This window comes from Phacochoerus africanus, chromosome 11, assembly GCF_016906955.1.
Source record: "Phacochoerus africanus isolate WHEZ1 chromosome 11, ROS_Pafr_v1, whole genome shotgun sequence".
Taxonomy (NCBI): domain Eukaryota; kingdom Metazoa; phylum Chordata; class Mammalia; order Artiodactyla; family Suidae; genus Phacochoerus; species Phacochoerus africanus.
Window position 1 is genome coordinate 132,600,916 of NC_062554.1, and position 20,959 is coordinate 132,621,874.

Here is a 20,959-nt window from a genome sequence, read left to right on the forward strand (position 1 = left end):
TAGCTTCAGCTGCAGTTACGCCTCGGGCTCCTTGAGGTGCACAGCAGTAAAGCGGCACAGCTTCCACCTTCCAGCTATGTCCGTCCATGGGCATGGGAGGGCACGGGGTCTGGGACCGGTACAGCCAGCTGACGAGGAAGCCCTCAGATTGCAGAGGAAGGCTGGGCCTGGGGCCCCAGCAGAGGTCAAGTCTCAGGGCAAAGCATCTGGGGTTGGGGGGGCGGGGGGCCCTCTTCCCAACATGTCAGTACTAGTGGCATCTGTTCAGGTGACCGTGGGGACAAGATGCCGTCTCTGTACTTCTGACCTCCCTCTCTGAGCCAGAGTTGGTTTCTCAAGTCCCCGCACAGTGATTGCTTCCTTTCCTCCGTTGGGATTGGGGGTTATTATTCCCATTTCACAGACCAGGACACTGAGTTCAGAGAAGCCAGCGGACTTGCCCAGGTTGCTGGGATAGCAGAGGCGAGCCCAGGGCCTGGAGCCCTTTCAGTCATTCATTCACCGCACAGATGGAGTGCCTCCAAGCGCCAGGGGCTGGCCTAGCTGTGAATGAGAGCCGGTGCCTGCCCTCATGTTGCTTGCCGTCTGGTGGGGAAACGACAGGAAACCTGCTAAATGAATTAAGCGTTGGGCACGTGGGTGGTGATAAATGTTAGAGGGAAAGATGAAGCCAAGAAGGGGGATAAGGAGTGTGGGCATAGGGTGGAGGCTGCGGTTCTGGACTGGGTGCCCTGGGCCGGCCTTTCAGAGGTGAGGTGTGAACAAAGCCCTGATTGCCTTGATCCAGCTTTGCAGAAATGAGCCCTCTGGCCAGAGGAGGGGCACGGGGAAGGGGATGAATGCCAAGGAAGCTGTTCCAGTTCCTGGCTGGTCTCCCCACTTGAGGGCGGATGGCGTCTGTATGTTGTTCAGTACCAGCTGTCTCGCACCTCCTCCTCCCCAGTTTCCTGTGGCGCTACTTAGTTGCCACAGCTGTGCCCGCAGCCATCCTCCCACAGCAGCAAGCCCGGAAATTCTCAGGGCAAGGACGCCCAAGTGTGCCTGGAGGGGGCAGAAGCTCCTTGGGCAGCAGGGGCAGAGATGCCAGGGTGGTGCTGCCCGCGGGTACTGCGCAGCTGGAGAGGCATCTGATCTTTGAGAGGTTGGCTGGGCTCCCCCAGTCTGACGGACGGCTTGTCTTCCAGACCCTGACACTGACGCGGCCACCATCCAGGAGGTCAGCGAGGCCGTGCTGGCCCTGTGGCTGCCCACGGACTCGGCCACGGTTCTGCGGAAGATGAACGAGATCCAGGCCATCGCAGCCCGGCTCCCCAACGTGGACCTGGTGCTGTCCCAGACCAAGCAGGACATTGCGCGGGCTCACAGGCTCCAGGCCGAGGCTGAGCAGGCCAGGTATGGCCCTGGGCCCTGAACGTCTCCCAGGACAAGGCTGAGGTTTTGCACCCTAACTCTGTGACTAGAAGCAAGAGGGGAGCCTCTGCAAGTCAGAGTGGTGCCGGGGGCAGGGAGGTGATAGGCAGCGCCCAGGGTCAGCTGGCCACGGCCCCATCTTCCGTGTTAGGAACGGAGCCCAAAGGCTGCCTCCAACCTACCTGCTTGGTGGAGGCCTAGGATGGAAAAGCTCCCGAGTTGTTACTCGCCTTTCGGCCGGAAAGGATGCTCTGCGGGATTGGGGAGTGAGTTGGACCGCACGTCTCTTCATTCACTGTGCACCCCTTCTCCCCTGCCCTGTGCTCCCTTCGCCCCAGGAACCGGGCGCACGCCGCAGAGGGCCAGGTGGAGGATGTGGTGGGGAACCTGCAGCAGGGCACCGTGGCGCTGCAGGAGGCACAGGACACCATGCACGGCACCCGCCGCTCCCTGCAGCTCATCCAGGACAGGGTTGCTGAGGTGAGGCATCGCGTGGGGAAGGAATACACAGACTCAGGCGCAAGGCATCGGGGATGCCAGAAAGGGACCTGGGTGCAAACCAAGCTGGGGTCCTCAGGAAGGAGGGCCACCAGCCTGGGGTCTGGCCTTGAGCCTGTGGTTTTCTGGACTCAGGGCTGGTGCTGAAGCCGGGGTGAGCTCTGAGCTACAGCAGGCGTGGGGGGACAGCAGAGCTGGAAAAGCGGGGAGGACTGTGGGTGCCGGGGGCAGATAGGGGATGGGGGAGCGTCCTGACTGGAGAGAGCTTTTGTGCCCTGACGAGTTGGAGGAAAGAAGGATGAAGACCACCGCCTAGGAGACCCACCCTGAACCCCAGTTTGTTTCTCTCCACAAAGGTTCAGCAGGTGCTGGGGCCAGCAGAGAGACTGGTGATGGACAGGATGGAGCAGCTGGGTGGCCTCCGAGCGCGGATGGAGGAGCTTAGCCTCCAGGCCAGGCTGCAGCAGGCGCAGGCGGCCCAGGCCCGGCAGCTGGCAGAGGAGGCCAGCGAGCAGGCGCTGAGTGCCCAGGAGGTACAGAGATGGCAGTTAGCCCTGGGAAGCACAGCCAGCGGGGGCAGGAGAGGACGCTGTACGCTTTATAGGATTATAGGCTCCAAAGCACTCAGGATAGAAGTTATTCTAAAATATCCGGAAGGGGCTTCAGTTTTAATGCAGACCTGGCCAGGCCCCCGAAGTCTCCCTCTGGCTGCCTCTGGTGGAGCTGGTTCAAGGATGTTGGAAAGAGCTAGTCCAGTCCCTCTCCTTTCACAGATGAAGTGGGTGACTGTCCAGGGCTCAAGCTCATGTGCAAAGCAGGTGCCTTGACACCTGATCTGGAGCTTGTCCTCTGTAATGGCTACCCAGCCCAGACAGACACTCTTTTTTTTTTTCTCTCTCTTTCTTTTTAATCTTTTCTTTTCTCTTTCTTTTTCATCTTTTTTTTCCTATTTCTTTTTAATCTTTTTTTTTTAAATCTTTTTTTCTTTTTAATCTTTTTTTTTCTTTTCTTTTTTGGCTGCCCTGCGGTGTATGGAGTTCCCAGGCCAGGGATCAGATCCAAGCTGTGGTGACCAATGCCAGATCCTTTAACCCACTGCACCCAGTGGGAGATCCAACCTGTGTCCTGGTGCTGTAGAGATGCCACCCGTTCTGTCGCACAACCGCAGGAACTCTCTGACAGACACTCTTGACTTAGCCCAGCCCGACCCCCATCGCTGTCAGAATTAGATCAGGGAGAAGAGCAAAGAGCCATTCTCGGTGTCTGCAGGGCCGAGCTGCCGAGGGTACTGTTTGGGGACAGCTGGGTGCCTGGCCCTGCCCTGGAACCGACCCCTCGGGGACAGTGGGAGGAGCCCGCTTCATCTTGGTGGCCTCATCTGGGTGATGTCAAGTCCTTTAGCCAAAGTCTTTCGGACTTTGCAGGATGAGGGTGGAGGCTGCTGCTGCTGACACCGTCCTTCCTTTCTCAGGGATTTGAGAGAATAAAGCAAAAATACGCGGAGCTGAAGGACCGGTTGGGCCGGAGCCCCAGGCTGGGAGAGCAGGGCGGCCGGATCCTGAGCGTCAAGATGGAGGCGGAGGAGCTCTTCGGGGCGACCGTGGCCATGATGGACAGGATGAAAGGTGAGGGCGTGCTTCCTGGGGCTCGCGCGCGGGGGCACCCCCGAAGGCTGGGCTTCTCACTCGGGGCTTCCCAGGCCCGCTCTTGTGGAAGCTAGCAGGGCTCAGGGGGTGAGGTCAAGCCGGATTTCCTGAGCACCCAGGGAGTGTGAGGCCTCGAACGGAGCGGTGAGGAGTCCGGAGATGCTCACAGGCTAGGCCTGCCCTCGAGAAGCCTGCGGTCCCCATGGGCCCGTTTTTCTTATTGGCTCCAGCTTCATGAACCCGTATGTAACAGCACGAGGAGGTCTGGGGTGAAAGCCCGAATCGTCAGAGCTCCAGGGCTTCAGAGCATAGATGAGAAAGGTCAGAGAGAAGTCTTCAGGGAAGGTAACGTTCAAAAAAGATAAAATCTGAAGTGGACCGGAAGGATGTGTAGGCCCAGGAGAGGCTGCAAGGAAGAGGGGGGACGCGAAGGCAGGTTGGGCGCCCGTTCTGAGGATGCAGGCAGGACCACCAGCTGGAGAGGAGGCTTGATGGGGACCAGAACGGGTGGGAGGGAGCAGCGTGGAGCCCACGTGGCTGGTCCCTGCGGCTGGCCCCATGCCAGGATGAGGAGGGCAGACTCGGCCCTGGAGGCAGTAGGAAACCATCCGAGGGGGTTGCATATGCCAAGACTTAACGAAGGGAGCTTTCAAAAGGGTTCTGGGCTTCCTGGGAATGGAGAACGGAAATTTCCAGGCTCAGTCTCTAAGATGTGACCATGGGGTCCCGGACCTGGTGTGCCCTGTGACTGCCACAACCTGAGTTTCTTTGGGTTTTAGAGAAAGCTCTTGACAAAAATCTGTTTGGCTAGCCAGACGGACTCTGGAGAAGGATGGGCTGGTGAGTTGACAGGGCGTAGCTCTGAGGCCCTGGCCAGTCACCCCTGAAGGGGGAGGCGAGAGGGGCTGACCTACATGGAGGTGTCTGGGCTGGGTCAGGGTGCACACTGGCCTGGGCCCTTTGTGTTCTGTGTGAAGATGAAGGATTGGCTTATCCACTCTGAGCATGATAGATAGTCAACACGCTAGATAACAGAACCAGCATCCGAAGGCCCTTTCAGGACACCAAGAGGATGGGCTGAAACCAACAGGGGGAAACTAAGTAAGGAGAAAAGGCCCCTCTCACGCTGGCCTTGTGTGGACCTAAACTCACAAGTATAGCTCAGGCGAGGCCTGGCTTCTCAGTGGCGGATGTAGCCAAAGATGCTTTATAACCCATGAAAAGCGTACGAATTATTGCTCACCTGAAAAAGACCCAAGAGTTCTGAGTAACTATAAGCTTGATATAAGTCCATAGTGTCTTGCTCCTGCCAAAAGAGCTAATAACTACAAAGCAGCCAAAGCAAATGAGGGAAGTAATTGCTCAGACTGATATTAAAAATGTTTGGGGGAGGACAGTTCCGTTGTGGCTCAGCAGAAACGAATCTGACTAGGAACCTTGAGGACGCAGGTTGGATCCCTGGCCTTGCTCAGTGGATTAAGGATCTGGCATTGCCGTGAGCTATGGTGTAGGTCACAGATGTGGCTTGGATCCCATGTTGCTGTGGCTGTGGCGTAGGCCAGGGGCTATACAGCTCTGATTCAATCCCTAGCCTGGGAACCTCCATATGCTGCGGGTGCAGCCTAAAAAAAAGACAAAAAAAAAATTTAGGGGAGTTTCTGTTGTGGCTCAGGAGTAACAAACCTGACTAGTATCCATGAGGATGTGGGTTTGATCCCTGGCCTCCGTCAGTGGGTCAAGGATCTGGTGTTGCCTCAAGCTGCAGTGAAGGTTGCAGATGTGGCTCAGATCTGGCGTTGCTGTGGCTGCAGCTCTGATTTGACCCCAGCCTAGGAACTTCCATATGCTGCAGGTGTGGCTGTAAAAAAATGTAGTAATTGGTGTGTCTTGTACCTAAGAGCCAGAAAAGGCTTAGGATGTAGCAGTGGAGCGAGCATGTACCGGCTCGCAGGCGTTTGCCTTTGATTGCAGAGTTGCGAGGAGGACACGTGTAGGGATGCTTCGGGGATGGGGCCCCGGGAACAGAACAGCAGCTGTAAACGGGGGCGGGGTGGGGGGAGTGGGGAGGGTGACCAGTGCTGGGACGGGAGGAGGCCCGATGATTATATCAGAGGAGGACTGGGTGAAGGAACAAGGGAGGGTGCATCTGGGGAAGACAGGGCCGCAGACGTGAAGGACAGAACACAAGCCTCCACCCCGGGAGACAGGCCAGGACAGTGCGTGGAAGCAAAGATGTGGCCTGATTCCAGCTTAACAGGGAGCCTTTTTCACAAGAAGAACCACCCAAAGGCGGAGGCTTGGGAAGCAGTGTTCCCCGCCCTCACCCTGGAAAGTGCAGGCCAAGGCTGGGGACCAGCTCTCACGAACAGGCTCCTGCGCAGGATGCCAGGAGGGACAGGCTGGACCAGACCCCCCAGAGGCCTTCGCCTCCTCCTCTCATAACCTGGTGGTGGTTTGTAGAACGGACCGGAGGCGGAGGTCTGGGTTCAGCTGGGGTGACCCTCTGGGGAGAGAAGGTGGGGAGGAATTCCGGCCGGCCAGCTCTTTTGCCCTGATGCCCATGTGAGCATCACTGGCGGGATGGCAGCTGAGTCCAACAGCAGCGGGTTTCTGATCATGGAGCCAGTGGCCTCTCTCACCAGGCTGGGGCACCTCCGCCTGGAGCAGAGAAGAGCAGGGGCACGGGGACCCTTGGGGTCAGGGTTTCCTGGGTCTGGCCCCTGCCACGCTTCTCTCGGAGTGGGATAGGAGCTGGAGAGGCCTGAAGCTGGAGGGAGCTGCCTTATGGGCCTTGGGATGGAGGTGATTTTGCGCAGGTGCTTCCTCCTGGTGGAGAAGGAAGGGGTAGGAGGCTTCCAGGTGTCTCACCAGCTCCTCTTCGTGCCCCGGTTGTTCCATCTGCCATCAGACATGGAGTCGGAGCTGCTTCGGGGGAGCCAGGCCATTTTGCTCCGCTCGGCGGACCTGACGGGGCTGGAGAAGCACGTGGAGCAGATCCGCAGCTACATCAACGAGCGTGTGCTCTACTACGCCACCTGCAAGTGATGCACCGGCTGGCGTCCAGCCCACGGCCCTGCTCCTCTGCTCTCTTTGCTTGGGGGCGTCAGCCTGCGTTGGAGTACCTTCCAGCCCCAGGAGACCCTTATGCAGCCGAAGGCACAGCCTGGACCGCCGCTGGTGTGCAGCCCTTAGGCCTGCTCTGGGCTGCAGCTGAGCCTGAGCAGATGGCACAGCTACCCTTGAGGGACGACGATGGTGGAGGCGGGCTCTGTCGTTGTGACCAGGAGCTCTTAGGTCGGGGGCGGGGAGGGGGCGGGGAACTTGGCTGGGCTGTGTCCTTGCCTTTCATTCTCCATGGAGGCTGAATCCCGGCCCAACACAAAACCGTATCCAAAAAATGATGTCCCAGTGAAAAGCCAATAAAAATCTCTGGAAAGGAGCCTGGGGGTTCGAAGAGGGAAATTGCTCTGTCTCCCACGAAGTACACCTTTACCCCTCTTTTCTGTCTCCCATCTGGGGCTCCTGGGTGCTCCTCTGCTCAAGCCCGAGGCCTGGGGCGTATGGAACATGGGCTGACCCGCTCTGCTCAGTCTTAGCCTGCTCATCACTCCGACCTAGCGAGACGTGGCCCCTGTGCACCGGGGACGGATGCATCCGGGGGGCCGTTTTCGTCTTGGAACCTTCACCTCATGCAGGCCCAGGAGCCCCTCAACAGCTTCTGACTCAGAAGAACCAAATGAAGCCTCATAGAGAAAAATATGTCCATTTTATTCAGCACAACACAGAGCATGAAGCAGGAGGGGGCAGGGGAGCCAGGGAGGCAGGAGAACCGGAGCCAGACAAGAACAACGGCCCATGTTCAGGATTTTCGGGGAGAGAAAGAAGAGCAGACACAGGCTTGGAATCACTGGCTGAAAGGGGGCCTTCCAGTTTGGGCTGAATCGAGTGTGGGGGGGCCTGGCCAGGACCGCCACTCCTCACAGCACCAGGTCGTGGGTTCTTTCTTCTTCATCCGGGACACGGGGTCCTGCTCTGGGCCTGGGGCTGGGAGGCAGGTGGTTCGGGGGTGTGGGGTAGGCTGGCCGGCTGGGGCGCTAATCCAGGAGAGGGGATTTGAACTTGGAGAGCTCACAGGCAGGCGGTGAAGCTGCCTGTCATTCATGCAGATGGGCAGGCCCAGGGGGGTGGAGACGGAAGAGGCCGCAGCCAGTGTGTGCTGAGCGGGGACTCTGGGTGATGCCCCGTATGGCTTTGCTCGAGAGAAGGTGGCGCAGCCTGGCCAGCCCGCAAAGCCTTTCACGACGGACAACACGGACTGGGCAGGAGCTCTCTGGACGCTGCGCGGAGCCGCGGCGCGGGTGGGGGCGCAGAGCCGGCCGCCCGGGAGCCCTGGGGACCCGGCCCCAACTGCTTCCCGCCCACCGCTTCAGCCGGGCCTGGGCTGGGGGCTCACGCTGCCGCCTTCCCGGAGGGGCTGCCCCCGTGGGCTGCTGCTTCCGACCAGGTGCTGCTCGGCTGGCTCCCCTTCCTCCCGTGCAGGGTGGACTCCAGGCTTGGAAGGGCAGAGCAGAGCCGAACATCTTTCCTGCGAGGCAAGGGGTTCAGGGTGGGGGTGGGGCCGCCGCCTCTGGTTACCCCTTGGGCCCCCATCCTTGAGACCCTGGGAGGGGGCTTGCTTTCTGGCATGGAAGCTCCCTGAGCCCAGGGCCCTGGCCCTCCTGGCCTCTGCTTTCCTCACCTGAAAAGTGTAATGACACAGAGGCGAGCTCCAGGGATCACATGATCAGACAGACTCCAGTCTGCCCCACTCGGCAGTGGGAGCTGCCGCCCGCTTTCCCTGGCACCATGACCTCTGATTTGAAGTTTCTGGAAGGGAAACGGAGCAGCAGGCTATGCAGAGTCGGAGGAAGGAAGAAGGGCCCGGACAGTCCCCTGTGCCTGTGGCGTCCGCCCAGCCTTCCCCTTTAAGAGGTTCGGGAAGTACAAGCCTTTATGGAAGGAGCCTCCCTGCTTCCTCCCCGAACACCGGCCCTGGGAGCCCAGGGGCTCTAAGCTCACTGCTAACACCTACCCAGTTCTCCACAGGCATTTATAATCCCCGTGTGTCATAAAACTTTCACAGGACCTCTGGAGCAGGCGGAGCCGGTAAGTGTAATCCCGTCAACCCATTTTACAGATGAGCAAACGAGAAATCACACAGCCACTGAGGGGTGGGCACAGGACCAGAGGCATTTCCCTTGACACCCCACCCCACCCCAGAGCTCTTCCCTCCTCCAGAGCCGCCTCCAGTGGGAGAGGCCCTTTGGCCAATTTCAGACCCAGGCTGGGGCCGGGTTGGCCCTCGGGCTTTGGCTGAAAATACATACTGTTTTTTGGCCTTTTTGAGAAGCGTGGGCTCGGAGCAGTAGGAGGACTTGCCCTTGGTCTCGACGCTCAGGCAGCTGGAGCAGCAGCCGCACGGCCCAGTGGCCAGGCGCCCCTGCTCCATGGGCACCAGGCTGCTGCTAATGCGGAGGGAGCCATTGACCAGGCAGTTGAGGGACCTGCCCCCGGGGGCAGTGGGCCGGGGGCCGTGCTGGCAGGGCAGTCGGGGCAGGGCAGGGAGTGCCACGCTCTGGTCCAGGGCGGGTGCCTCGGTGATGGTGATCTCAGGGGTGCTGGGTCTCGAGGCATCGGAGGCTTGAGTCACTGGCGGTCTGTTCTCCACCTCCGGGCGGCCCCCCGGGCTGTGCAGGTTCATGTGCAGCTTTCTCATGTGATGCACCACGGCTGCTGCGTTGAAGGCTTGCTGTGGAGACACAGGGCCAGCTTTCCCTTTGCCCCGTGGCCTCCTGATGAGCCCACTTTTCATTCCAGAGAGGGTCCTGGGAGCTCCCGCGTCTGCTGGGAAAGCCCGAGGAGAGCCCCTACCCCAGCTGCCCCAGCCCAGCCTTGGGGCGCAGACAGACTGCCCACCCCCCGAGAGGACCTCACCCTCCACTTGCTCTTGGCAAAGTTCTTCTGGATCTGGAGGCTGACGGACGGGTAGATGTCCCGGTGGAGGGCTGTGTTCCCGTTAATCCTGTGGATGCGGAGGGGACACCTGGCTAGGGGTGGCTCCAGAGACGCCACCAGGGCTTGGGCAGGGGGCTGTGCCTGCGGGTCCGAGTTTAGCTGAGAGGACGCCCCAGGACAAGTGCAGGAGGAAAGGGCTGGAGGGGGGCTCCTCTGTCCCCCTGGGCAGGTCCTAGGGGGCCTCTGCTTTGATGAAACCAAAAACTTGCTTTAGAGCTGGGTTGGCAACCTGCAGCCCGAGGGCCGAATCGCCTCATGGCTGGTTTTCGTACATAAGGTCTCCTGGGGCCCCGACACACCCACTGATTTGCGTACGGGCTCTACTGCTGCGGCAACGCAGATTGAGCAGTTACCATAGAGACGATCTGCCAGCAAAGTCTGAAATATTTACCATCGGGCTTCGTACAGAGCGCAGTACACCAAACCCCGTATTAGAGGGCATTTGGGCTGTCATCCTTCTTTGGCTCCAAACCTGGCTCAGAATCTGCGCCCCTCCTAAAAACCTTCCTCAGTGAGGCCACCCAATACAGGCTGCCCTGTTCCTGTCCCCTCACGCTCCTATCCCCCCAGCTCTAAGTGTCCCTCAGCCACTCGTCTTGTGCACCGCGCTTTCTAGGTACTCAGAGACCCTGAGAAGTAACAGGCAGGGCCCTGGTCACCAGGGGCTCACAGCGTAGGTTCAGAACCTGTTCCAGGCATGACCTAGAGTAATTCATGGGGACCTGTGGACCTGATCAGGAGAGAGGGGGCAGTCTGTCTGGACTGCAGGAGCCAGGGCTTCAGAGAAGGGCAGAGACTGCTCTGGATCCTGAAAGATGCTACATCCAAAGCAAGAGGCAGGGCATCCTAGCCACTGAAGTTAGTATGACACAAGGTGTCATGTGGAGAGAGTTTGGAAAATGACGGAGAACAGGGAGAGAAATACAGCTGTTAGTCTTTCTGGAACAGAAAAGGTATGTCGAGGATCCTGAGAAACGAAGTTGGAGGTACTGGGTCCGGCCAGATTTGGCAAAACCTAGGCTTGCTGTGGTTGGACTTGAGGATGCTTGGAAATTCTCCAGCAGGGGCATAGCGTGAAACAAGGAAGTGTTACGAGACTTACCTGCTTTACCAATCGGTTGCTTTGTGGTTGTTCTCAAAGCACTCCACCTAGAAACGGGCTTTGACCCCAGAGTGAAATGATGCTCTTACGGACAGGGCAAAGTTGCCTGATTAGCTGCATCTGCCCTGACCTTGACCAGATGACCCACTGCCACCGCTGGGTCCGAATCCACTTACTTCACTGCTGTTTGCATCTCTAGCTGGACCTGGTGTACAGGTCTGTGCTCCTTAGATGTCACCCCAGTAAACAGCTCAGGGCAGACACTCTGTGAACGAGTCAGTGTGGTATTGGGGGAGCCACAGGTGAGGGTCTAGGGGCACCCCGTTCCTCACTCACCAGGGGTGTCTCAAGGCCTTTTCACAGGTGTACCGCTCCTTCGGGTCCTTCTCCAGCAAGTGGCAAATAAAATCCTTGGCTGTGGGGAGCAATCAAAGACATGACAGCTAAGGATCAGGTTTTATGATGGATGGAAGTCACTTCCAGGCTGTGGGTGGCAGTGAAAGCATCTTTAGCTAATCTTCCAAAGGGGAATTTTAAGAGTCATGAAAGAGGGAGAAAAAAGCCAAACCACCAAAGAGGCTCCATGCAGCCATGTCACCCACACACACCGCAGATACGTCTCTGGTCATGAGGCACTTGGGTGCCCATTTGCTCCCTTCAGGGGCCAGCACTGCGCGTGGACACACGAGTGAGCGCTGGCTCATCCCAGCCACTTAATGAGCCCTACATGGGTCTTGATACGTGAAAGGCGACACTCGGCCTTGGCTTTGCCACTCCTGCCTGCAGCCCTGTGCCTGGCGCTGCCCTCCTGGCCCTCTTCTAAACTACCTCCCCCCTTTCTGAGGCTTGCTTCAGTTCTGCCTCCGGGAAAACAAGAGCAGGAAGCTTAGATGCAAATAACTGACTTGGCCTTTGACCCAGATGAAGATTGCTTCACTTTCCCTGGCAGCCTGCTCTGTAAGTTTCCCCAAGGAATGTCAAGAGCCAGGACGGTCAGCCTTTGTGAAGCTCTTTGCTCTTGGCGGCCTCTGCCTGGAGCCAGGTATTTTGTCCTTCACACTGACCGGTCTTACCTGACTCAGAAATGTCATCCCAGAACGGAGACTCAAACTCGTAGTAGCCCTCCTTGATCTTCTCAAAAAGCTTGGACTCAGTTTCTTCATAGAAGGGGGGGTACCCACACAGCCTGCAGTGGAACAGGAAGGTATACGCTGCTGAGCAAGCCTCTCCCCCGGTCCAGCCTCCCACTACTCACACAGGCAGGCAGCACCGGTCCCCAGCCAGCGGTGGGATGGGTACTGGATCTGCCTCTGATTCGGGAATGATGCAGCTTCCATTAGATGTTTATGAGGGAGCCAAAGCTCGGCACAGGCAGCCCGGAAAGGCCTCTTTGTCCATTATTCCCCCAAACCCTCACATCCTCTCCATGCACCTCTCCCGACTCTTAGACGATGTATAAAATATCTCTAAGAAGGACCACTTTAATGTAACATCCACATTAACGTAAGTTTCATGAGGGATTTTCTTTTTCAGGCTTTTTTTTTTTTTTTTTTGATTCTCACTCTTTTTCTTTCTTTTTTCCCTTCTTCTTCTTCTTTTTCTTTTTTTCACGGCCGCACCTGTGGCACATGGAAGTTCCCAGGCCAGGGGTTGAATTGCAGCTGCAGCTGTGGCCCACGCCACAGCCACGAGGGCAACACCAGATTCGAGCTGCCTCTGTGACCTACACCCCAGCTTGCAGCAACACTGGGTTCCTAATCCACTGAGCGAGGCCAGGGATTGAACCTGCATCCTCACGGACCCTATGTTGGGTTCTTAACCTGCTGAGCCACAACAGGAACCCCTGTTTATCATTCTTGAGTACCCAGACCACTGATGGGCACAGAGCATATAGTCCATGACTATTTCTTGAATAGATGAATGAAGGGTTATTCGACATCAGTTGAGGAAATAGAGAAATGAATTGACAATAAGAAGCAGATGACAAGTCGGAGGTTATTTTCTCAAGAGCAGAGTTTTCAATAGGTGAGAAGAGGTGGTGGGGAAGGGATGGAGGTTGGAGGGGAGCCTGTGGATGTGTGCACAGAGTGGTGGCTGGTTCATCCGGGCCATCACTTGGCCTCCGCCTCTCGTTGCCAGGAGAGAAAGCTGAGATGTGAACATTGAGCCCGCTTGGCTTCCAAGCTTAGCTTGGCTTCTCTCGCTTTCACTGCTCTTTCTAGAGAGTGGGATGCAATACATTTATATACAGAAGGTGAGGGTCGGGGCGCAGGAAGCGGGAATGCCACGCGGCTAAACAGCGGCTTCACACTGAGCTCTGCTTTTTTTTTTTTTTTGCTTTTTAGGGCTGTAGCTGGGGTATATGGAGGTTCCCAGGCTAGGGGTTGAATCGGAGCTGCAGCTGCCAGTCTACTCCACAACCATAGCAACATGGGATCCGAGCTGCATCTGGGACCTACACCACTGCTCACAGCAACGCCAGATCCTTAACCCACTGAGCGAGGCCAGGGATGGAACCGGTGTCCTCGTCAGGTTCATTACCACTGGGCAGGATGGGAACTCCCCAAGCTCTGGTTTTATGACCTGGTGAAGATCAGGGGGAGAACTTTTGGAGCAGTGTGCACGAGTGTGTGAGTGTGCACACGTGCGCATGCACATGTGTGCATGCACAGGCTTTGGAGGTGGGTGCTGCTTGAGGAGTGGAGGTGGAGAGGTGAGAGGAAAGGGTGAGCAGACTCTGAGATGTCTCAGGAATGGAACTGACGCCAGCTTCTACTCACAATATGTAAGTGATGACGCCAATGGACCAGCAATCCACGGCCTTGCTGTAGGGTTTCTGGGCCAAGACTTCTGGAGCTGCAGCGAACCAAAGGCAGAGTCAAGGCTGAGCAGAGGCAAGAGCAGAGGGCTGAGGGTGAGGGCCAAAGGTCAGGAAGATGCTTAGGAGAGAGGACTGGGGTGGCCCCTGGGATGGCATTGTCTCCATCAGCTTGAACATTCCACTTAGGGCAGGGACTGTGTCTTTCCCAGCAGACTAACTCTTCCTCCACCAGACTTGGAGGTCCCCTGACAGGGTCTAGGGCTCCCCCGTCAGACTGGGCATCTCCAGGGCTCTGTTTCCCCCATCAGACCCAGGGCTCTCTGGAAGCCAGTGGGGATCCCAGGGCAGGGATTCTGTGTCTCCCTCCACGTGGGGAAATCTACAAGGCCGGGGCTGTCTGGCTCTGCCACTGGAGAGGGATCTCCCTGAAGGCAGAAGTTCCATTAATTTGGAAACTTTCAGGGGGCAGGTAATAACTCTCCTATCAGCGTCTATTTCCCTTGAGGGCAGGGCTTGGTCTGCCCCATCAGATCAAGAGCTCACGAGACTATGAGCCATATCTTTCTCTGGGTGGGCATCCTGGGGCAGTAGAGAGCTGTCTTCTGGTGGGGATTGGCATCCAGTGGGGCTCAGTATCCAGTGGGCTTCATCCTTTCTTTTGCGGATTGAGAAGATGCCTCTGTTGAGTGAGGGCTCTGCTTCCCACTCCCAGCCCCAAGCCGGTGAGAGGGAAGGGGCGGGAGTGGATGTTCTGAGTTTGGGCTTTCTCTCCTCTGGATCCCAGGATTTCTCTCCCTGTACTCTGCCTGTCCTTACTTTTGGGGGGGCCCTGGAGGGTCACAGGGCTGTTAGGCAGAAGGCCCCACCTTTGCCCGTTTCCTGGGGTGTCTCCTTGAGTGTATATTTGGGGACCCATGTCTGAATTCCTCAGACCCAGCTTCAACACTCTGCCTCCAGGAAGCCAAGGGTTGGGGGCCTGAGGTCTCCTCCAGGCTGGGAGAAAGAAGAGGGGGGCTAGTAGACAACCCCTCATCAATCTACTGCTGTCTGGACTTGTGATCTTGTCTCTGTCCCTGGACTAGCTGGAAAGACAAAGGCAGGAATTCTGCCTGTAAAAGTGAGAGCGGAAGTATAGACAGGGGCAGTGGCAGGCCCAGGGGGGTAGTTCCAGAGGTACTGCCCAGCCCTACACCTCATAAGTGACTGTTCTAGCAGGATCACCCCGAGATGAAACGCCATCTCCTCACAAGACTCCTTCTCTTTGAATAATGCCCATGCGGTGGAAAGTGGCCAAGGGGTCGACCTCCCTTCTGTCCGCACACTCACCCACATAGCCTGGGGTTCCACAGGCTGTGGACATGACGCCACTCTGCTCCATCTTGGAAAGACCAAAGTCAGTAATCATGATCTTAGAATTCTCCTCCGGGGTGAGGTACAGCAGGTTTTCAGGCTAGAAGAGAAGCGAAATATCATTTCATGCAGGGTGTTCCCACTGGAAACTTGTATCTTGCCTTTTCCCGACATATAACTTCTTGGGAAGCTGCACCCTGGGCTCCTGACCTCAAGGCCAGGCTCATCTCCCTCCCTCCTACCTGCACCCTCACTCTCGATAACCCAGCACTTTGTATTTTGCTTTGGCCTTGACTTTGCTTTGCAGTATCACTACTAATGTACTAACCCTTCCTTCTTCTCATTCCCAGCTGCCTTAAGATCATTTCGTGTTTTGAAGAAACCAACCCTAGTTCACTTTCTCTGATCTCTCAAAGGTCTGGGACATGCCTGGCGCAATGTTTATTCTCAAAAAGTATGTATCAAATTTGACTTTGTGGCTGGTTATCTTGGTACCTAAAAGGGCAGGGTCTAGTGAAAAGTTCAGGAAGAGGTTGAGGTGCAAATTAACAGTGATTGTTCAGTTACCCAATATTTGTTTTAGAAGCTAGGGTGAAAGGGGCCTTGGGAATCAGCTAGGTCAACACTCTCACTTTATAGAGCTTACACTGCCCGTGGCTACTCGTGCCCCTTCCTGGAGCGTCACCCCCTGTTTCCCACTGAGGACCCCCACCCCCACCCCACCCCGGCCTTGGCACCTTTAAGTCTCTGTGGACGATGCCGTTCTCGTGGAGGTATTTCACTGCTGCCAAGACCTGCCGAATCACAAGGCTGGCATCCCTCTCTGTGTAGACACCCCGTTCCAGGATCCGGTCAAAGAGCTCCCCACCAGAAACCCTGTGGGCACAGGGGCGAGTTCAGCTCAAAGGGATGCGAATGTGTCTGCTCCGCAGCCATGGGGACATGGCTGTGTCAGAACAGGCAGGTGCCCACGGGCTGTGATTCCAGGGGTGTGGGGACAACCACTCCAGTCCCAGAACACATCCTTTGGTTACCGGGAATGATAGCAGTGAGGAGTCTTTTCTTTGGGCCAACCATTGAGCTCTCCCTGGAAACTTCCTTTAAAATGCAAGATGCCTCTAGCTAGGGTTTTGCGGGAAGCCACTAATTGTGTCTAGTGGACACATTTCTTAGCTGCCTTCTTTCCTGGCCTAGGACACAGGAAGCCACAAAGAAAGGGAGAGGTGAAGCTGCAATAAGACGAGTAGGAAAGAGAAGGTGTGCAGAGGAGTGTAACCGGGCTTAGGCCAGCATCTCTTTCCTCATTTTGGAAATTGAGCTGCCTAACGCTGACATCATGAGGTGGCGTCCCAGGAGTGTTTTGAGATTCACAGAGTGTGGTCTCTGAAGATTCATGGAGGCTTTACGATCAAGTCCAACCCCCCGTGTCTCGAATGTCCCCTATATTCTTGCCCATTTTCTAGTCAGTACTGGAATATATCAGTGGCTTCTCCTTCTCCTTTCCCTCCTAAGACAGACTGTTTCCTCTTTTGTCCCTGTCTTAATAATTCTGTATACTTATGGAAACTGACTCTCCGTAGCTTCTACAAGTGACATTAGTTGTGTATATGCACACATGACAGCACCATGCCATGATAAGGGAGTAGAATTTCTCCAATCAAGATACCATCCTACTCCTTTGGCTTCTGTCCTGAAGCTCTGGGCTCTGCTGGGGGAGCTGGAGGCCCATGAGAAAGATGCCCTTTGAACACCACCATGAATGCCTGACTCAGAGCATCCTGGGTCCCGAGGCTGGCACTCTAGAAGGCTTGGCAGTACTTTGGTAACCTCTTAACCTGCTCACCTTCCTACCTCCCCATAGCCGTCTGGATGATTCTGCCCTAATCCTGTTGAACTGGCCTCATTAAGGTACCACATGGTCCCTGCTCACTTGTTAGTGCTGCTTTGGAACCCTCCAAGCTCACTCCCTTGAGTCTTGCTACCACTACTGACTGGGTCTCAGGTGAGCCTGGGAGCTAATAGCTTAAGTTAGCTTATTAAAATCTCTGAGGAATCAGGAGTTCCTGCTGTGCTTCAATGGGATTGGTGGCGTCTTAGGAGCACTAGGACACAGGTTTGATCCCTGGCCTGGCCCAGTGGATAAGGATCCAGCATTGCTGCACCTATGGCTCAGATCTGATCCCTGGCCTGGAAACTCCATATGTCTCGGGGTGGGGAAAAAACATTTCTGAGGAATCATCCTATCAGAACTATTGCATTCAGCGCTGCTGAGATGGCAGAGTGATGTGTGCATGTGTGTGTGCGCGCGCTTTATACACAGAAGCATTTCTGAGCCGAAGGCTGGGTGAGAGCCCTCAGGAGCACTGACCAGCCCCAGAGTGGTCGCTTTTGGGCACAGCTCTTATTTGGACATGACAATGACATGGAGACTTTTCTAATGGGCACCATTTCTTTCCTACCCACGGACACACACATGCAGTCTCAGATGATTAACATTGGGTGGTTCTGTTTTGAGAAAGTCATTTTTACACTGAATTGGTATCTATCTACCTGTGTCTTCTCCTCTCATGGTTATTTTACCGTGGGGTGATGTTAAAATATTTAATACCCTTTGTAGTGGACATGGACTGGTCAAAATGGACTCAAGCCATGGAAGCCAGAGAAGGGTTCTGGAAGACCCCTGCTATGCACCCCCCTTCAATTGTAGGGCTCTGGGGTAGTCCAGAAAGTCTGAGGGGAATGGGGCAGGGGGGAAGGATGGACAGGTAGGGGCCACAGCTCTTTGCTGACTGATAGGAAATATTTTAACAAGTGGCAAGGCTCTACTGATACATGCCAAGCAATTATCAACCCTAGTTTTACCCCTCGGTCCACTCAGGTCACGTCCACAACCAGAGAGAACTCTTGGCATTTCAGAGCCCCTTGGACGAATCCTTGATGTGTCTCTTAATCACCATCCTTCTCTCACCACTGACCAAGCTCTTCCAGGCTTCTGAGGCCCCATAAGACAGGAAGCAGGTCACCTTCCACTTACAGCTGCATGACCAGGTAGTAGTGAGTGGCGCTCTCGTAGATGTCCTCCAAGGTCACGATGTTCTCGTGCTTGATCCTGAGGAAGAGTCAGGGTCATGGTGAGAAGTACGTGGTTCAGGTTGTCCAGACAAGAGTGCAGAGTTAGCCCAGCTGGACTCTGGTTTCTGTGGGAGACTTTTGATGACATTGTTTAGGAAGAGAAGGTCCTTGTGAAGCCTTTCTAATAAGAGGGCAGCCACAAGGAAACTCCAGAGACAATGCCCAGAATGGCGTTCCATTCATAACTGTGAATGGAGAGTTGACCCTCCGGTTTTCAGGTCTTCACAAACACTTCGCTGTTACCCAGGAATCTCAACTTTACCAAAAGAGAAAGTTAAAAGAACGGAGGGAAGCTACGGGAGCAGCCATCACTAGGTTATTCTACGAAATGGGTGTCTGGATGTCCTTCGGAAACGTGGCGCCACCCCTCAGCAGGAGGGATTTGGCCCAGTGCAGCCGCCTCACGGGTGACTGGGGAGGACTTGTCCCCGATAGTGTGGGAAGAAACACAGATGCTCATTCTGAGGGTCAGTTTGTGGAATGCCTTAGATTGGTGATTGTCAAGCAGGGGTTATTGTGTCTCTCAGGGGACATTTGACAGTATGTAGGGGCATTTTAAAGTTTTTAAATTGATTCTTTTCACTTATATTTTAATTTGATTTAATGTTTTGGGCTGTGGCATGGAGTAGCTTGATGTGGGACCTCAGTTCCTAGACCAGGGATTGAACCCGGGCCGCAGTGGTGAAAGCTCTGAATCCTAACCACTAGACTTCCAGGGAATCTAGAGGGATCTAGAGACATTTTTGAGTGTCACTCCTGGGGAGGGGGGAGGTGCTACTGGCACTTAGCGGATAGAGGCAGGGATACTGCCGAACATCCTAGGATGCTCAGGATGGCCCTCAACATAAGCAGGAATTGTGTGGTCTAAAACGTCAATAGCGTGGAGTTCCCTGGTGGCCCAGTGATGACGGACTCAGCGTTGTCACTGCTGTGGCTTGGGTTTGACCCCTAGTCTGGGAACTTCTGCATGCCATGGGCACAGCCAATATATAACTAATAAATATAAATAAATAAATAATAAATAAATAAAGGGACAGCTGCTAAAAGAAGAGAAAGAAAATGTAATTTTAAAAAATATAAATCAAATATCAATAGCACTGAGGTTGAGAAACCCTGCCCTAGATTACCTTTGTCTGCGATTACTAAGAGGCAAGAAGAATAATCCTATTGGCTGAGGGGCTGGCTTTCCAGGCAGCAATTCTGCGCATGCCCATTCAGGAGAAAACCCACTAGGAAGTTTTACTCGGGGCTCTGCAGCACAGGGGTTAACAGCTTAGCCTCAGCATCTGCTAGGCTGGAGTTCAGATCCGACTCACGACTTACTAGTTGGGTAACCCTGGCTGGCTCACTCAGGTCTTCTAAGCCTCACTTTCCTTGTCTGTAAAGTGTATCTCTCCCATAGAATCATATCCGAATGAAAAGAGATAATGCACATAAGATGCTTGGGACGGTGCTCGGGGAATAGTAAACGCAGAATCAATACTAGCTGGCATCTTTAAGATATTAAGAAAATACAGTTCCCATGAAGTGGTAACCTGATGGATTCAACTCCATTTAGAAGCTGACAATGCTAATAGAATCTGTCTATGATTGACTTGCTGAACAAATATTTATTGGGCATCTATGCTGCTAGGGACTGCGGGTCCAATGCAATGATAAGAAAGCCATCCCAGTCCTTGCTCTCAGGGAGTTTAGTCTCTCTCTGCCCTAATCCCCTTGGAGCCTGGACCTACATCGCCAGCATCCTACCAGACACCTCTCTGTCGAGAGGTTGCTATCGATTTCTATTTCCTCTCAGCCTACACATCCTTTTCATTTGCTAGCCCAAGCAACCACAGTCCTGGGCACAGACCTGCTCAAGCTCAGGGTCTTTTTAAAGCTCTTCTTGGTGACACTCTTACCAGCCATGCCCCAAACCCAATCGCCTCTCTCTCTGAAATGCCTCTTGCATCCAGTCTTCTGCCCTGGCATGATCTTGCTACTACCTTTCCCTGCCTCCTCATCCCTCGCCGCGATTACTGAGAAAGTCTGGCAGTTGGTTTCCTGTCCTCTGGGCTGGCATCCTCCAATCCATGCTCCACCACCATGCTTAAGAGGGATGGCTCTAAAATATAAATCTAGATCATGGGATTTTTGACTTAAAATTCTTTGATGACTTTGCCCACAGAAGAAAGCCCACGTTCTTCATCACGGCATCCAAGACCCTTTAGATCCTGTTCACGTACCATTTTAGTTTCACCTCCTGTCCCTTGATGGTAACCACTTTAAGTTCAGGGACTTCCAGTTCTAACTCGCCCCTAACGTCCCTTGCCCTGCTGTGATTCTGTGGTAAGGCTTACGCTTCTCTTGGCCACACTCCCCTTTCTGTACTTCCTCTCCTGCCGCCACCAAGTTCTACTCATCCATCAAGGTCTCTCTTCTTTGAAAATGCACCTAAAATCCATGCTCATGAAAAACACACACATCAGCAGCATGAATCTCTGTCTCCTCCAAAGCCTGCCTTTTGCTAGTGCGGCTCACAGCCACAGGGACTGGCATTTGCCGTGGCACCTGTCTCTGCTCACAAAACATGGGCTCCTGAGGGGAAAGAATTCTGTTGGCTTCATTCATGTGGTCCTGATGCCTAATACTCTTTTGGTTCGGAGGGGTTCCCCGAGGGCTTGTTGCATGAATCCCACTGTAAACATTTGATGATTTGTCAGTGCCGCCTCCATCGTGGCCATTGGGTACGGAGCCTACTTTTGCTTTAGAACAAATTGAGGCTAATTTCCAAATCTTGCTGCTTCCTTAATTATTGATTCTTCTTGGGTGTTGGCTCTCAGTTGATTTTTGGTCCTTTGAGCTAATTACCCTGTGGTCTGTGTGCACAACCCAGCTCTGCTACCAATTGCGCACACACACACACACAGACACAGACACACACACACTCTCTCTCTCTCTCTCTCT

The 20,959-nt window shown here is 54.9% G+C and overlaps 2 protein-coding genes across 7 annotated transcripts in view; one reads left to right on the forward strand and one right to left on the reverse strand.

Annotated features, from left to right (window-relative positions):
- The window catches only part of LAMB3 (laminin subunit beta 3), a 45,378-nt gene extending 38,385 nt beyond the window's left edge, over positions 1–6,993 (forward strand). For all 5 annotated transcript variants that reach the window (XM_047753754.1, XM_047753753.1, XM_047753752.1 and 2 more), the window contains 5 exons: positions 1,185–1,392; positions 1,749–1,890; positions 2,265–2,441; positions 3,380–3,533; positions 6,463–6,993. In XM_047753754.1, coding sequence (XP_047609710.1) covers positions 1,185–1,392; positions 1,749–1,890; positions 2,265–2,441; positions 3,380–3,533; positions 6,463–6,599 — 818 coding nt within the window. In that variant the 3' untranslated portion in view covers positions 6,600–6,993. The remainder of the gene's footprint in view (positions 1–1,184; positions 1,393–1,748; positions 1,891–2,264; positions 2,442–3,379; positions 3,534–6,462) is intronic.
- Positions 6,994–7,301: 308 nt separating this feature from the next.
- The window catches only part of CAMK1G (calcium/calmodulin dependent protein kinase IG), a 28,339-nt gene continuing 14,681 nt past the window's right edge, over positions 7,302–20,959 (reverse strand). For both annotated transcript variants that reach the window (XM_047753758.1, XM_047753757.1), the window contains 10 exons: positions 17,916–17,990; positions 15,619–15,757; positions 14,858–14,981; positions 13,491–13,566; positions 11,784–11,896; positions 11,047–11,125; positions 9,528–9,615; positions 8,921–9,342; positions 8,293–8,420; positions 7,302–8,139 (listed from right to left, as the gene is read on the reverse strand). In XM_047753758.1, coding sequence (XP_047609714.1) covers positions 8,330–8,420; positions 8,921–9,342; positions 9,528–9,615; positions 11,047–11,125; positions 11,784–11,896; positions 13,491–13,566; positions 14,858–14,981; positions 15,619–15,757; positions 17,916–17,990 — 1,207 coding nt within the window. In that variant the 3' untranslated portion in view covers positions 7,302–8,139; positions 8,293–8,329. The remainder of the gene's footprint in view (positions 8,140–8,292; positions 8,421–8,920; positions 9,343–9,527; positions 9,616–11,046; positions 11,126–11,783; positions 11,897–13,490; positions 13,567–14,857; positions 14,982–15,618; positions 15,758–17,915; positions 17,991–20,959) is intronic.